Genomic DNA, 17707 nt, shown 5'->3' with positions numbered 1-17707 from the left:
TGCGCACGACCTAAATAACTTGTTAGCTCTGGTCACCCGGATGTTGTCATGATGACATCGAGTCACCATGGCAATGAGTGGCCCCTGAGATGTGGGCTAACTAATTTCTGACGACATATGGGACATCACCTCTTTCAGGAGATATTATTTAATAAATTATGGGGTTCAGTTTCACCTATTAACCCTTGTGTACCTGATAAATTTGTAGCAAATACAAAAATTGCATTTTTACCACTAAAATGTCATATTTCCATGACTCAATGTTATAAAATTCTGTAAGGCACCTATGGGTTCAAAATACTTACTACACCCCTAGATTTATTCCTTAGGCAGTGAAGTTTCCAATATGGGAACCTCAGGGGCTCAGCTACTGGAGCCCACAATCTATTCTAATGAAATCTGCATTTTGCAAGCCAAAACCCAAAGCAGAAACACCGAACATGAGGTCATAGAAGGCATATTACCTAAGTGGCCCAGGGTGCCGAGTGTGGCGCATACTCGGTCGGTACCCTGGACCACGTACAACAGAAGTCAAGGCATATTACCTATCTTGTCTTCTTGTCTACAAGTTTTGACCTGGCCCTCATGTTGAACACTTCCTCTAACATCTAACCAGCATCTTCTGGGCACTTGTCTTGTTATTATTTTTAGGCTACCCCAGGATCATTGACATGCTACACTAGGTCTATTGCTTTATACGCTTGGCCTCATTCTACTTGTACATACTTGCTCCTTTGTGGTTCAGAATACATGTGTGTGTGTGTATGTATATGTATTTATGTATATATATTATATATTTAACTATTTGTGTATTTATACAATCATTGTATTTTATGTAGTGTGGGCACCCGCTTCTGCAGTGCCACCATGTAACCAATTGCTTGTGAAATAAAGGTTTTTCACTGACCTCATGTTCGGTGTTTCAGGGATCGGAAGGGAAGGAGCGCCATTTGACTTTTTGAAAGTAAAGTTTGCTTGAATAATTAGCGGACGCCATGTCGCGTTTGGAGAGCCCCTGATTTGCCTAAACAGTGGAAACCCCCCACAAGTGACACCATTTTGGAAACTAGACCCCTCAGGTGCTTCACAGAAGTTTATAATATTGAGCCATAAAAATAAAATTTTCAAATTTTTCCAGCAAAAATGTTTTTCAGCCCCCACTTTTGCATTTTCATAAGGGTAACAGGAGAAATTTCACCATACCATTTGTTGTGTAATTTCTCCTGAGTACACAGATACCCCATATGTGGGGGAAAACCACTGTTTGGGCGCACGGCAGGGCTCAGAAGGGAAGGAGCCCCATTTAACTTTTTGCATGTCAAATTTGCTTGAATAATTAGCGGACGCCATGTCGTGTTTGGGGAGCCCCTGATGGAGCTGTATGGCAGCTTGTTTTTTGCGGGCCAAGATGACGTTTTCAGCGGTACCATTTTTATTTACATTTGTCTTTTTGATCTCGTTTTATTTGGCTGTTTGATGATAAACCACCATTTTTTGCTTAGTTTTTTTATTTTTACCGTGTTCACTAAAGGGGTTAACTAGTGGGACAGTTTTATAGGTCAGGTCGTTCCAAACGCGGTGATACCAAATATGTGTACTTTTATTGTAGGTTTTTTTTTCCACTTTTTTACTTAGTCCCACTATGGGACTTTCACTTTCTGCAGTCTGATCGCAGCTATAATATATAGCAGTGCAGGATCACTGCTGTACATTATAACCTGTCAGTGCAGCAGACACCAGTTACTTTGATCATGCACTGAGCATGATCCAAGTAACTTTCTGGTGTCCCGGATGTCATCATGACAACATCGGGTCACCATGGCAACGATCGGGACCCTGTGCTGATGGCGCGGGGTGTCCGATCCAAGAGCAGAGGGGCTTCTGTCCCTCTGTTTGGTCTCTAACCCCCTAAGTGCTGCGATCGCAGCATTTAAAGTGCTGGGAGCCTTGCGGATACCACTCCTGGTTTGGCTGGTGTGTGGTTTGGCAGCGGCAACTGCACCTCACAGGGCACGGACGTGCAGGGGAGAGGGGAAACGTGTAATTCACACAGGAGGTGGGATTTCTTGCGGGCCCCGCGACGGGAACGCATCAGAAACTTGTAGGAATAAAAAAACATTTCATAGGAACAAGACTTTTAATATGAGGCATACAGGTACAGTGGGTACGGAAAGTATTCAGGGCCCTTTAAATTTTTCACTCTTTGTTTCATTGCAGCCATTTGGTAAATTCTAAAAAGTTCATTTTTTCTCATGAAAGTCCACTCTGCACCCCATCTTGACTGAAAGAAAACAGAAATGTAGAAATTTTTGCAAATTTAATAAAAAAGAAAAACTGAAATATCACATGGTCATAAGTATTCACACCCTTTGCTCAGTATTGAGTAGAAACACCCTTTTGGGCTAATACAGCCATGAGTCTTCTTGGGAATGATGCAACAAGTTTTTCAGACCTGGATTTGGGGATCCTCTGCCATTCTTCCTTGCAGATCCTCTCCAGTTCCTTCAGGTTGGATGGTGAACGTTGGTGGACAGCCATTTTCAGGTCTCTCCAGAGATGCTCAATTGGAGCACCCACTGTAGGTATAGATTTACATTTCTATCACGTTTACACCATTTTAGAGGTCAGATAAGTGCCAGTGGTGACAGATTCCCTGTAACTTATCTACTACAGCCTTAACTGAGGACCGATACAGACTCGTCATATGGTATAAACTTTGTACCCACTTACAATTTCAACCTTTTTTCCACAATTTGTGATGTCAACAAATTCATCAGGAATATCCCTCTTAGAAATCATTCTGACAATGATGGAATTAATGTACATTGTGGTGAATTGAATCCAGAAAACGCCTTCAGGTCATTACGCTTTACGGAGAAACTTTCACTGTTCTGCTTGGAAAAAGAAAATACTCATAACAGTACTGCTGATAATCTCATCAAGATGTCATTAGTGTACCAAATCCAAATTTATATCCAGTACAAAAACACAAACCAGCTGTGGATCAATTACAAAATAAGAGAATCAGAGCTGAAGACGCATTCTGAGAAATTCCAAGATGGATGAATTTATACCAGCAATATCCAACCCAGTTTACAGTGCGCCCTACAACAACTCAGAACCAAGAACAACTTATCAAAACCTCAGACATAGGAGGATCAGTGGTTGTCACGGATAAAAGGATTATGTGAACTGGGTTGAAGATATGCTGTTTGACAATAATGTGTAAAGGCGTTTATCAGATAATCCAACTCAGCCTGTTAAAACTAAACTTTTTACTTTGTTGGAACAAGGTTTCAGTTTAGGGTTTTTTCAAAGAAAGAAATGTAGTATCTGAAAATAGAAAATCCTGCCATGCCAATATTTGTATGCTCTGCCCAAAGCCCACAAAGAAATATATCCACCCCCATGAGACCAATCGTGTCTGGCATTGGCTTTCTGGGTGAGAGGCTGGGGGAGTGGGTTGCCTGGCTCCTCCAGACCCTCGTCCAGAGGGCACCTGGTTTCCTTCAGGATAGTACTGAGATGTTGCAGGCCATGAGTGACATCATATGGCAACCATAATAATAATTTTTATTTTTATAGCGCCAACATATTCCGCAGCACTTTACAATTTTAGGGGGGGCTTGAACAGACAAAAAGACATTACCAAATAAACATAACTCAGATATTAAAAGGAGTGAGGGCCCTGCTCACAAGCTTACAGTCTATGAGGAAATAGGGGAGACACAAAAGGTAACATATACATATTTTGTATAATACAGCCATAATATGCTAAATAGGGTAAGTACATAACACTACATGAACTGGTCACCAGCCAGTATGTGGGGAAGAGGCATCGGTGTATCGGTTGGAGAGGAATATGATCCTGGCTGCTGCATTCTGGATGGATTGGAGAGGGGAAAGTTTAGAAAGAGGGAGGCCGATAAGTAAAGAGTTGCAATAGTCTAGATGAGAATGAATAAGAGCTACAGTGAGTTTTTGCCGAGTCAAAGGTAAGAAAAGTCCTGATTCTTGAAATGTTCTTGAGGTGTAGATGACACGAGCGAGAGAGTGATTTGATGTGAGGAGTGAATTAATGATCTGAATCGAGTGTGACCCCAAGACAGTGGGCTTGTTGCTGGGGAGTAATGATGGAGCCACAAACAGAAATGGCAATATCGGGCACAGGTAGGTTAGTGGAGGGAGGAAATACGAGCAGTTCAATTTTTGACAGATTCAGTTTTAGATAGAGGGAGGACATAGTGTTAGAGACAGCGGAAAGACAATCACCGGTATTTTGTAATAATGCAGGGGTGATGTCCGGAGAAGAGGTGTGTAATTGGGTGTCATCAGCATAGAGATAGTACTGAAAACAGAATCTGCTGATTGTTTGTCCAATAGGAGCAGTGTATAAGGAGAAAAGAAGGGGGCCTAGGACTGATCCTTGAGGGACCCCGACAATAAGGGGAAGGGAAGAGAAGCTGGTAAAAGATACAGTGAAGGAGCGGTCCAAATTTTTCTTGGATAGTTTCTCATTGTATTCATCGATCCCCCACAAAATAGCTCTTTATGCTCTAAATTTTCACTTTTCACATGAAAAAATACAGTAATTTTTCATCAGATTTACAATTATTTGTTTTGGATGTTGTACATTTGCTCATACAAAACAATTATTTTTCATTTAATGAAACATTACATGCAAATCAATGGAGTTTCAATGGGGGCAAAATACTCCCCCTCTTTAGCCAACTTAGTTTTGAGCTGATATGAGGAGTCGTATGTATACTGCGTGGACAATCCATATAGAGACTTTATATGGTGATGCGGCAGATACATCAGAATTCCATATCATCGATGTATCTGCTGTACAAAATTAATTATTTCAATTGCTACCCATTTATCTTAAGGTTTACTTTCCATCAAGAACGGACACACACAGATTTTTTGTATTTAAATCTGGTTGGCATTCCCTCTAAAACTATAATCACCTCAACTTTCAGAAAAGTATAGCAGGTAATACAATCCTGCACACAAAGAGTCATCACCCAAAACATACAACTAGAGGTGTACCTGTAGGGGAGATGATCCGGGCAAAACGTAATTGTAGCATGGAAACTGACTATATAAGAGAAGTAAGAAACATCAGAAATAGACAATCCAAGAGAGGTTATAGCAATTGGAGGCTAAATAGAGACGAAAAAATAGTTGTGCACAAAACCCGGTTCAAACATAAATCTAATCAATCAGATCATAAGGACGTCCCCCTACACTTGTCCTGCAATACAGCAGTCAGTTTCCTCAATTAAAACAATCGATTATAGTAATTTATCCATTTTGATAGAGGACCCAGATATAGCTAAAATAATCAAAGGTGGGTGTAGTAGTATCCAGAAAAGCACCATCTTTGGATCGAGCCTCTCCCCTAGATTTTTGACAACTACACAAGCTGCTTCCTCTAGTTTTCTACACTTAAAGGGTTTTTTCAAGTGTGGAACAACATCCGGCAAAACATGCAAATACTCACAAATGTCAGAATTTTACTGACTGAAGTAACAAAAACACCGATCAGATCAAAACGTCTCTTAATTATAACACGAGCAGTGTAATATACAAGATGGATGCACGGCCGGCAATCTACAATATGTCGGCAGCACAAAACGCCGGTTACAGGCTGGAATCAGAGAACGTATTAATGATATCGAGAACAAAGGTGCAAATAGAAACATATCACAAATCTCCAAACATTTTATACAGGAACATCAAAGTCATCTCAGCACATTAATCATTTATGCAATTGATAAAACACATAAACCCCTTAGAGGTGGTGATACGGAGAAGATACTGAGAACCAGATAGGCTTGGTGGTCTGTCAGCGAAGCACCGGGGTACCGCATGGTGTAAATCGGAGAAGGAACATCATGCTTTTCTATTACATCTCCATCTCCACCCTCCTCTTCCTCTCACACTTCTTATCGGCATTTGCTGTTTCTCCATCTCTTGATCACCAGGATTAGAGCCTCCATTAGTCTCTCCATCTGCCTTGAAACACTGCGGCCTTGGATCTTTATATACGGAAAAACTCCGTTCTTTATGGGGGCTGTATACAAGTTTACTGAAAAGACGGCCCGTAAATCCCCGCTGTGACTAGTCTGTCTCCCCCCGAATGATCTGTTCTCCTTCCGCAGCATATGGCTGACACGCCAGCTTGTCTCCACCTTAGATACCCAGCGATTGTTAGCGTGCGGCTTCCACACATGTTCTTCTAATAGGTTTTTCTTATCTCGCTGATTTTGAATCATTGTCTAAACCTCTGTTCTGTATGCATTGCGGTCTATTGTTAGATTACCGGTCTTGTGTATTTTGATGCCATATAGTGAGTAAATGTCGTCACTAAGAATTCTTATAAAACACAAAAAAAACTGAAAATATATAAAAATGTACTATATTATCGTAATTGTGCTCCTCCTTATGCTTCTACACACAGTCACTGAGTATTTCAATCAAATTGATGTAGCATGCATTAAAAATAATAAATCAATACCAAATTTGGCATTTTATTTAGCTGAAATTGAAATTATTTAAGCTAATGTACAATAATATGGAGTCACATATTGTACATAAGGGTTTATCATCGCTCCATAGCTAATATGAGATCACATATACTCACAATAGATTGGCAGCAGGTTTATACGTCTGTATTTATATATGATTAGTTCTATGTGTGGCTGCCTCACTTAAAGCGCAGGATTGTGCAAACTAAAGTACATACACTGTCAGGTGGGCGACATTACACTGATTGACATGATACCTTTGTTGATGAAATCCATCCAGTGGTTCTTGTTTAATCTTTATATTCATTTCTGAGATAATGATATGCTCGTGCTCTGGGGCGGGCATTTGGGGAGGGGCTTTATCTTGGTGATCTACTTGTGTATTCATTTGTCTGCTTTCTGATAGGTCACTGTGCGTTCAGTGACCTGCCCCCTATTTTAAATAATGCATATGCAATTGGGTATATCCAAGTCTGACATTTATATGCATGAAAATGGCGCCTACGCCCGCGCATGCGCAATAGCGTCTCTCATTTGCCGATAGATGCCATTGCGCAAGCGCGGCCGGCGGTGCCATATTGTTGGAGGAAAAACAAAATTGCCTGCAGCAATATGGCGCCCGCACAGTATCACATACTAGAAGTAAACTCCAGCACCTTCTCCGTATCCATCACAAGAGATGTGAAGTTAAAACGTCCATTTTATTAGTTCCATTAAAAAAGCGCCATATGTAAGGCAGACCTTACGCATTTCCAACCAAACAGGGGTTCTTAATCATAGGTTACATTGCTGTAGCTAAAAGACATATATACACATATATATATATATATATTTATATACATAAACATATGGACTGAAAACAGAAGAGAAAATAGGGTAGAGACCAATCTCTTCCCTTTCATTGGGAATAGGATGAAGACTGTTTCGTTTTCTGACCTTACTAGCCCCGCCTCTTTTGTACTCCGCTACTGGGCGCATCACTCATTCTCCATCTCCTGTGTCACGCTCGGTGGGTGCGCATGCGCAGCCGGCGGCGCTCGTGGACTTCCGGTCAGGCGCACCTAGGAGGGCGAAGCATTCCACGCTTGCGTTCCAAGTCTCTTCTGTAGTTACGAGATGCCAGACGGCGTTCATGCGCCCAATACACCGAGCATCACATGTACATATCAGTGCGATTTGATAGGGCACGGGCACTATTTAAGGAGCCAGTTAAGCTATAGTGGTTAACCCCCCCTGGAAGAAGCATGGCGAAACAGCGTCGTCGGGGTGCAGCACCAGGATCACTGGGTCACTTTCTCTCTCCTCTGGCTGTAAGTAATTGACATTATGACAACTGGGGATATAGTGGTTGGGTCTCACCACAATATTATTATCTGAATGTCCCTTTGATATAGCTATATTGTGGCAATAAGCCCATGCTGCTGGCACTGACACTTTATTTGGCATTTGTACTTTATACCCTCTGGTCATCATGTATCAAAAAACTGGATTGTTGATATCTGTATATCTATTAGGGTAACATGCCCATGCTGCTGGCACTGGCACTTTATAGGGCATTTGTACTTTATACCCTCTGGCCAGTAAGCATTAAAAGCTGGATTGCTGATATCTATATATTCATTGAGGGAATAAATATCTTAACCCTACCCTCGATCCTACAAGAGCCTTTGGATTGAGTCCCATATACATAATCCTGGACAGCTGAAAATTTTCCTGCTTAACTTTTTAATCGTTGTGTTGGAAAAAACCTTTTTCTTTTAATATATGACTTAATAAAAACTGTAATTTTTTACATTTCATTGTGTCTAGACTCCATTATACCCCCTAGTATTGCCTATAGTGGGTGACGTGTGTTTTATGTGGGAATTGTTATTTATTAACTAATCTCTGATTTAAGGGCATGAAAATTCAAATTTCACCAAATTTCTGATTTTTTCACAAAGTAACGCAAGTCTCATCGAAGAAATTTTACCACTATCATGAAGTACAATATGTCACACAAAATAATCTCAGAATCAGTGAGATCAATTGAAGCGTTCCAAAGTTATTACATCATAAAGTGACAGTGGTCAGAATTGTAAAAATTGGCCTGGTCATTAACGTGCAAACCACTCTGGGGGGTAAAGGGGTTAACACAACAAAAATAAAAATTGAACAAAGCGAATAATATATATCAAACCAAAGGAAAGTAACTACGTATCAGACAATTGTCTAGTACCAATAAAATGGTGACATATCTATGCTAGGATATGAATGGCAGACCATTTGGGAATAATCAGAAACCCAAAGCAGAAACACCAAACATGAGTTCGGTCATAAACCTTTATTTCACAAGCAATTGGTTACATGGTGGCACTGCAGAAGCGGGGGCCCACACTACATAAAATACAGTGATTGTATAATACACAAACAGTTATATATGTACTGTAGGTGATATCCAGAAGTCTACTGATCCTATTCTGAACATTATTGGAGAGTTTGGTGAATGGTCAGGCCTGTCCATTAATTGGGATAAGTCAGTTATTCTACCATTTGATGATATCCCTAATTCCAGCATATTAGAACATACACGAATACAAACGGCTGAGAAATTCTAATACCGGGTATAAGTATAACGATAAGATCTCCGGATTACATTGCACTGAATCTATATCTTCTTCTGGAAAAGTATAAAAAGAAAATTGATGTGTGGTGCAGATTACCATTATCAGCTGTAGGAAGAGGGAATTTCTTAAAAATTATATTGATGCCCCAACTCTCATACATTCTGCATAATGCCCCTATTTGGATCCATAATTCCCATTTTCAGAAAATTCATAGCAAGTTTCGTTCTCTTATATGGAAAAAGAAATCGGCTAGGATAAAATGTGAATATCTACAAAGTGACAAGGAATCTGGTGTTTTAGCGATTCCTAATGCACTAATATACAGTGGGGAAAAAAAGTATTTAGTCAGCCATCAATTGTGCAAGTTCTCCCACTTAAAAAGATGAGAGAGGCCTGTAATTTACATCATCGGTAGACCTCAACTATGAGAGACAAAATGAGAAAACAAATCTTGAAAATTATATTGTCTGATTTGGAAAGAAATTTTTTTCAAATTTTGGTGGAAAATAAGTATTTGGTCAATTACAAACAAGCAAGATTTCTGGCTCTCACAGACCTGTAACTTCTTCTTTAAGAGACTCCTCTGTCCTCCACTCATTACCTGTTGTACTGGCACCTGTTTGAACCTGTTATCAGTTTAAAAGACACCTGTCCACAGTCACACTCGAAACTCCACTATGGTGAAGACCAAAGAGCTGTTGAAGGACACCAGAAACAAAATTGTAGCCCTGCACCACGCTGGGAAGACTGAATCTGCAATAGGCAAGAAGCTTGGTGTGAAGAAATCAACTGTGGGAGCGATAATTAGAAAATGGAAGACATACAAGACCACTGATAATCTCCCTCGATCGGGGGCTCCACACAAGATCTCACCCCGTGGGATCAAAATGATCTAAAGAATGGTGAGCAAAAATCCCAGAACCACATGGGGGGGACTTAGTGAATGACCTGCAGAGAGCTGGGACCAACGGTACACAGGCTACAATAAGTAACACACTACGCTGCCAGGGACTCAGATCCTGCAGTGCCAGACGTGTCCCCCTGCTTAAGCCATTACATGTCCGGGCCTGTCTGAAGTTTGCTAAAGAGCATTTGGATGATCCAGAAGAGTATTGGGAGAATGTCATATGGTCAGATGAAACCAAAGTAGAACTGTTTGGTAGAAACACAACTCGTCGTGTTTGGAGGAGAAAGAATGCTGAGTTGCATCCAAAGAACACCATACCTACTGTGAAGCATGGGGGTGGCAACATCATGCTTTGGGGCTGTTTCTCTGCCAAGGGACCAGGACGACTGATCTGTGTACATGAAAGAATGAATGGGCTCATATATCGTGAGATTTTGAGTGCAAACCTCCTTCCATCAGCAAGGGCATTGAAGATGAAACGTGGCTGGGTCTTTCAGCATGACAATGATCCAAAGCACACTGCCAGGGCAACAAAGGAGTGGCTTCATAAGAAGCATTTCAAGGTCCTGGAGTTGCCTAGCCAGTCTCCAGATCAAAACCCTATAGAAAACCTTTGGAGGGAGTTGAAAGTCTGTGTTGCCCAGCGACAGCCCCAAAACATCACTGCTCTAGAGGAGATCTGCATGAAGGAATGGGCCAACATACCAGCAACAGTGTGTGCCAACCTTGTGAAGACTTACAGAAAACATTTGACCTCTGTCATTGCCAACAAAGGATATATAACAAAGTATTGAGATGAACTTTTGTAATTGACCAAATACTTATTTTCCACCAAAATTTGAAAAAAAATTCTTTCCAAATCAGACAATTTGATTTTCAGGATTTGTTTTCTCATTTTGTCTCTCATAGTTGAGGTCTATCTATGAAGTCAATTACAGGCCGCTCTCATCTTTTTAAGTGGGAGAACTTGCACAATTAGTGGCTGACTAAATACTTTTTTCACCATTGTATTATATGACAGCGCAAAATGCAACATTTGGATGGGTGGCAAAGCGCTGCAAACCCAAATAGTATTAAGCGGTTAATTACCTCAGGAACACAGTGGAATATTCCTATTCATATAGTGGAACTGAATGACCTCGCACACAAGAAATCAATATACCCTACACTTGCTCTACTCTACAAGGTCTGGGATAGGGGTAAAGATATAATGGAAATAGGAGACTGCAATGAATCTACACCTATATGGTTTAATTATAAATTAGAGGGATTTCAAAGTTGGGTGGATAAAGGAATTTATACAATATATAACATACAGTACAGACCAAAAGTTTGGACACACCTTCTCATTTAAAGATTTTTCTGTATTTTCATGACTATGAAAATTGTACATTCACACTGAAGGCATCAAAACTATGAATTAACACATGTGGAATTATATACTTAACAAAAAAGTGTGAAACAACTGAAAATATGTCTTATATTCTAGGTTCTTCAAAGTAGCCACCTTTTGCTTTGATGACTGCTTTGCACACTCTGGGCATTCTCTTGATGAGCTTCAAGAGGTAGTCACTGGAAATGGTTTTCACTTCACAGGTGTGCCCTGTCAAGTTTAATAAGTGGGATTTCTTGTCTTATAAATGGAGTTGGGACCATCAGTTGTGTTGTGCAGAAGTCTGGTGGATGCACAGCTGATAGTCCTACTGAATAGACTGTTAGCTGCTTTTTTCTTGCTATAATACAAATTCTAAGTAAAGAAAAACGAGTGGCCATCATTACTTTAAGAAATGAAAGTCAGTCAGTGCGAAAAATTGGGAAAACTTTGAAAGTGTCCCCAAGTGTAGTTGCAAAAACCATCAAGCTCTACAAAGAAACTGGCTCACATGAGGACCGCCCCAGGAAAGGAAGACCAAGAGTCACCTCTGCTTCTGAGGATAAGTTTATCCGAGTCACCAGCCTCAGAAATCGCAGGTTAACAGCAGCTCAGATTAGAGACCAGGTCAATGCCACACAGAGTTGTAGCAGCAGACACATCTCTACAACAACTGTTAAGAGGAGACTTTGTGCAGCAGGCCTTCATGGTAAAATAGCTGCTAGGAAACCACTGCTAAGGACAGGCAACAAGCAGAAGAGACTTGTTTGGGCTACAGAACACAAGGAATGGACATTAGACCAGTGGAAATCTGTGCTGATGAGTCCAAATTTGAGATCTTTGGTTCCAACCACTGAGTCTTTGTGCGATGCAGAAAAGGTGAACAGATGGACTCTATATGCCTGGTTCCCACCGTGAAAAAAAAAACTAATGAAAAAATCTCAATAAAAATTTCTTGCATTAAAAAAAAGAAGAATAGGAATAAGGCTTCTCCCCTGTGTGAGTTCTCTGGTGCTTAATCAAAGCTGATTTCTGGTTAAAACATTTCCCACATTCTGAACATGAAAAAGGCTTCTCCCCTGTGTGAGTTCTCTGATGTGTAACAAGAGATGATTTGTCTGTAAAACACTTTCTACATTCTGAACATGAAAAAGGCTTCTCCCCTGTGTGGGTTCTCTTGTGTTTAGCAAGATGTGATTTATGGTTAAAACATTTCCCACATTCTGAACATGAAAAAGGCTTCTCCCCTGTGTGAGTTCTCTGATGTGTTACAAGAGATGATTTATCTGTAAAACACTTTCTACATTCTGAACATGAAAAAGGCTTCTCCCCTGTGTGGGTTCTCTGGTGTTTATTAAGATGTGATTTATGATTAAAACATTTCCCACATTCTGAACATAAAAAAGGCTTCTCCCCTGTGTGAGTTCTCTGGTGCGCAACCAAAACTGATTTTTGGTTAAAAGATTTCCCACATTCTGAACAGGAAAAGGGCTTCTCCCCTGTGTGGGTTCTCTTGTGACTATCAAGAATCATTTTACGATTAAAACATTTCCCACATTCTGAACAGGAAAAGGGCTTCTCCCCTGTGTGAGTTCTCTGGTGCTTAATCAAACCTGATTTCCTTGTAAAACATTTCCCACATTTTGAACAGGAAAAGGGCTTCTCCCCTGTGTGGGTTCTCTTGTGACTTTCAAGAATCATTCTATGATTAAAACATTTCCCACATTCTGAACAAGAAAAAGGCTTCTCCCCTGTGTGAGTTCTCTTGTGTCTATCAAGAATCATTTTACGATTAAAACATTTCCCACATTCTGAACAGGAAAAGGGCTTTTCTCCTGTGTGGGTTCTCTGGTGGCTATCAAGATGCGCTTTCCGGTTAAAACATTTCCCACATTCTGAACATGAAAAAGGCTTCTCCCCTATGTGGGTTCTCTGGTGGTTTTTAAGATATGCTTTCTGGTTAAAACATTTCTCACATTCTGAACATGAAAAAGGCTTCTTCCCTGTGTGGGTTCTGTGGTGCTTGACTAAAGCTGATTTCTGGTAAAAACATTTCCCACATTCTGAACAGGAAAAGGGCTTCTCCCCTGTGTGGGTTCTGTGGTGGCTATCAAGATGCGCTTTCTGGTTAAAACATTTCTCACATTCTGAACATGAAAAAGGCTTCTTCCCTATGTGGGTTCTCTGGTGGTTAACCAAAGCTGATTTCTGGTTAAAACATTTCCCACATTCTGAACAGGAAAAGGGCTTTACCCCTGTGTGAATTCTCTGGTGGTTATCAAGATGCGCTTTCCGTTTAAAACATTTCCCACATTCTGAACATGAAAAAGGCTTCTCCCCTGTGTGGGTTCTCTGGTGATCAACAAAAACTGATTTCTGGTTAAAACATTTTCCACATTTGGAACAAAAAAATCTATTGTCCGCTGTGTGTATTTTTTGATGTTTAAGAATAGACTTTTCAAGGGTAAAACTATTTCCATTTTCTGAACGTGAAAATGATTTCTTTGCTTTAGGAGCAGTTCGTTTTTTAATGCTTATTTTATTTTCATTTTCCTTTGAAGTTGGAAATGAATCAAAAGACAGGACCTGTTTCATAGGATCAGATGATTGATGTTTGCTGTGAAGGGATGATGGTATATCTGGAGTAATGGCATTCACTTCAATTGTATCTTGTGGGATCTCAAGATCGTCAGATTTAAAAATCTCCTGTCCATCTGATCTCCTGGTACAATCATCTGCCAAGAAAAAAACAATTATTAATTTTGAATAAAATGTCCCTGAAATTTATATTTTTGAAGATTTGTACTTAAAATGTCTAAACACACACATCCCTGGGCTACATGCTAATCCAGGGAAATGAAGAGATATATGCTCAAGTTTAAAAATCTATTTTATTAGACACAAATCTAAAAAATAGAGGAATATTTAAACTTGAGCATGTATCTCTTCATTTTCCTGGACTAGCATGTAGCCCAGGGATGTGTTTGTTTAGATTGATTTAGAAGTGGTATGCAATCTTTATTTATTTTTCTATGGGATTCTTGTGTTCATTGTACTTGAAATGTCTGTAGAAATGGGAAGTTATTGACAGAATGACAGTTCACAGTCTAATAGAAAACCTCATAGGAGGAACCAGTAGAGCGTGGTGTCCAACTGATTGTTTATTCTGCCTCCAAAATATGGAATAAGAAGCCATCAAACAATGTTATGTAGGCAAAAATAATAACAATAAAAACTTCTACTCATCTCACAAAAAAACAAGTCCCCACTCAGGTCCATCATCTGTCAGTGGAAAAACAGAGGTTTCCACATTATTAGTGGCTCAAAGGCTCTTGAGAATCAACATGGCTTCCATAAACCAATCCAGCAATATCCACTCTCCCAAAGTCAGATCTCCCCCTCGCTTCTGAGCCTTGCAGTGTGCCCAAACCACATTTAGCATCCATGTATTTGACATTACTATAGTGAGAAGAACCCACTTAATTTATGGTGTGTGTCTCCTGGAGAACAATCTGGGCACTATGTGTTGGGCAATAAAATGATATATTTGTAATTTTCACTCTCCAACATCCACTGCATGATAATTTTTGGAAAGTGACTGTGAATTCATAATTTCACTTCTCCTATACATTAATTCACTGAGGGTTATAATTTCCAAAATGGAGTCACTTTATGGGGATTTCTACTGCTCTGGTTTTCTGCCATTTTGTTATATTAGGGCTTCTGCAAAAGGTGTGTACCATCTCCTCTGGGGCGTCTACTTCTCCTCCTGCTTAGACTTGTCTGATGTCTGCTTTTGACACCAGGCGCTGCCTTATTCATCCTGCAGGCGGCGCTGGTGATGGAGGAGACGTCAGAACCAGAAGCTCTTGGTGGCGCAGGCTCTGTCCAGCCACTAAGATTAGGGTGCCTGGGACCTGTAGTACCATCCAGTCTGGCAGTATAGGTGTGTGTGCTGTCCAGCTGAAGTAATCTGCTCCCTGCTTCAGCCAATTGGAGAGCACCACACCCTACTAAAGCTGGAAGCATATTGCCAGAAGCTGCCAGATACAGCCTTGTTCTTCTCTGGTTCAGTCCTCTGTGATCAGCTCCCGGCTTGTGTATTTGTTTCTGTTGTGACCTCGGCCCGTTTACTGACTACTCTTGTGTCTTCTGATTTTGTATTTTCTCTGCCCTCCTGGTTCTGACCCGGCTACCTGACTATTCTTCTTCCCATCTCACTCCACAGAACAGCAGGTAACGCCATGGCCCAAGCCTAGGGGGTCTCTGTGTAACTCCAGATCCATGTAGAGGGGTTAAACGCTGATGAGCAAAGTAATTTGTGAAATCTGTAAAAGGGGTAGATAAGACAAGCCTGTTCATGGTGGCCATCTTTTGAGCTTCCAGGTGACCATGACCAGTGCCCCCAAAACATTGTGTCTGCAAATTATTCCAGTAAAATCTGCATTCCTAATATGTAAATGTCGCTCCTTCCCTTCTTAACCTGCCATGTGCCCAGACAGTAGGGTACAACCGTATATAGGGGATTGTCAGATTCCAGAGAAGTTGGAAAATAATTTGTTAGGTCCATTTGTTTCCTATTATCCTTTGTGAAGAATTCCAGAGTTATCACCACATAAAGTGACACACGTCAGATTTGAAAAATGGGTCTGATTAGAAACATAATACTGGCTGCAGGAAGGGGTTAAATCAGAGGATCACTGAAGTCAAAAACTGTGACTATAGACAATAAACCATCTACTGAAATGATAAAACTGAACAGTCTTCATCATAGAAAAATGAGTAACTACTGGAGAAACCTCTCTGGGGTAATTAGAGTATGGGGCTCGGTGGCTCTTGGGAATCTAAACTATCGTAAGGGACAATATTTTCTGTCAGATGAGTTTCAAGAAGAAATATTAGACATTTAAAGTGAACTTTTTTATAATACTGCAGAGCTGAGGTGTCTTAAATTTAGATCTCGAGCATTGGGAAGAGGCAATGGAGTTCTTTATGAAAGACTATCAGGGAGTTACAGACTCACATAAGTGAGGCCGGCTGATCCAACCACAATGAAACTATCATACAGAATGAACTTGTAAAAAAAAGAAAGAATATAAAAACATGTAATGTGGAACCCCAGGGGTCTGGTTACCACAGTAATAGCAATATTACGTCTGAGAGCAGGTGGGAGGTCTCCTGGTCAGGCACCCTAAGCATGCCACACCTCCTGCCCAGTCCTGGGAGGGGAAGAACTTCCCCTATAAAAACTGGGGGCTGAGGCAGGGTTAGGGAGAAGAAGGAAGAAGAAGAGGAGTCCCAGACAGAGACACAGTCTGGTCTGGAGTGGAGCAGATACAGGGAAAGTAAGAACAGGAGCTCTGTGGGAGCAGTGATAGAAGGGGTCAGGGATTGGAAGCTATAGAGCTCATCCTGACTGAAGAGTTCTCACCGGACACGGAGTCCGAGGCTGTGGGGACTGATCCATACCCAGCAGCAGAAACCGACCGGCAGGGGATTCCAGGTCCTCTGGCCAAGAAACCCGAAGGCACGGTCACACGCAAGGGACCAGCACCGCCGGCGTGGAGCGGAGGCTACCAGAAGGCCCCGAGTCACCGGCCATACGGGTGAGCACCACACGGTACACTCAGGAACGTGGGCTACTTCTACCCGCTTCTAGCAAGGTAGCCAGGAAGAGTACAATTAGTTGGGGAGGCCTACAACTCCGCCTGGCCAGGGGAGATCCTATCTGCTCACGGACTGACCAGGCCCCGATCGCTAGCCAGTACCCCCGGGAGGGTCTACCTTTGCCACCAGTAAAGACCCTAAACTACACCGCACCGTTTCTGCAGCATTTCTGCATCTCCCTGGCAGAAAAAAACGCATGCAGATTGTGCATGCGTTTTTCCTGCAGAATACATGCGGATCCACATGCGGGTTCACATGCGTTTCCGCATGCAGATTGACAAGCACTTTCCAGGCGATAGCATCACTTGGAAAGTGCTTGACAACTAGGTCACACTGTATAAATCCATGCAAACAGCACGGATTTCTACAGTGTGAACCGTAAAAATAAAACAAATAAAGCTATACTCACCCCGGAGGCCCCGGCGTGGCTGCAGCGCTGCTTCCTGGCTGGTTCCTGGCTGCCGGCATATCGCGAGACAGAGCGGTGAAGGGCCTGCGGTCACATGACTGTGACGTCACCGCAGGTCCTCAAGCGATGTCGGCATTCAGAGAGAAGACGCCGGACAGGTGAGTATAAACTTTATTTGTTATTTTATTCTTTTTTTACAGGTACAATGGTACC

General features: G+C 41.3%; 1 protein-coding gene across 1 annotated transcript in view; it reads right to left on the bottom strand.

Moving 5' to 3' along the window:
* Positions 1–11023: 11023 nt before the first annotated feature.
* LOC141178705 (uncharacterized) overlaps positions 11024–17707 on the bottom strand; it is a 93128-nt gene continuing 86444 nt past the window's right edge. The window contains exon 15 of the mRNA XM_073660584.1: positions 11024–14153. Coding sequence (XP_073516685.1) covers positions 12379–14153 — 1775 coding nt within the window. The 3' untranslated portion in view covers positions 11024–12378. The remainder of the gene's footprint in view (positions 14154–17707) is intronic.

Source organism: Phyllobates terribilis, unplaced genomic scaffold (assembly GCF_046119375.1).
Source record: "Phyllobates terribilis strain yellow unplaced genomic scaffold, ASM4611937v1 Scaffold_29__1_contigs__length_15306474, whole genome shotgun sequence".
Lineage (NCBI taxonomy): Eukaryota > Metazoa > Chordata > Amphibia > Anura > Dendrobatidae > Phyllobates > Phyllobates terribilis.
This window is presented reverse-complemented; position numbering and strand designations above follow the sequence as displayed.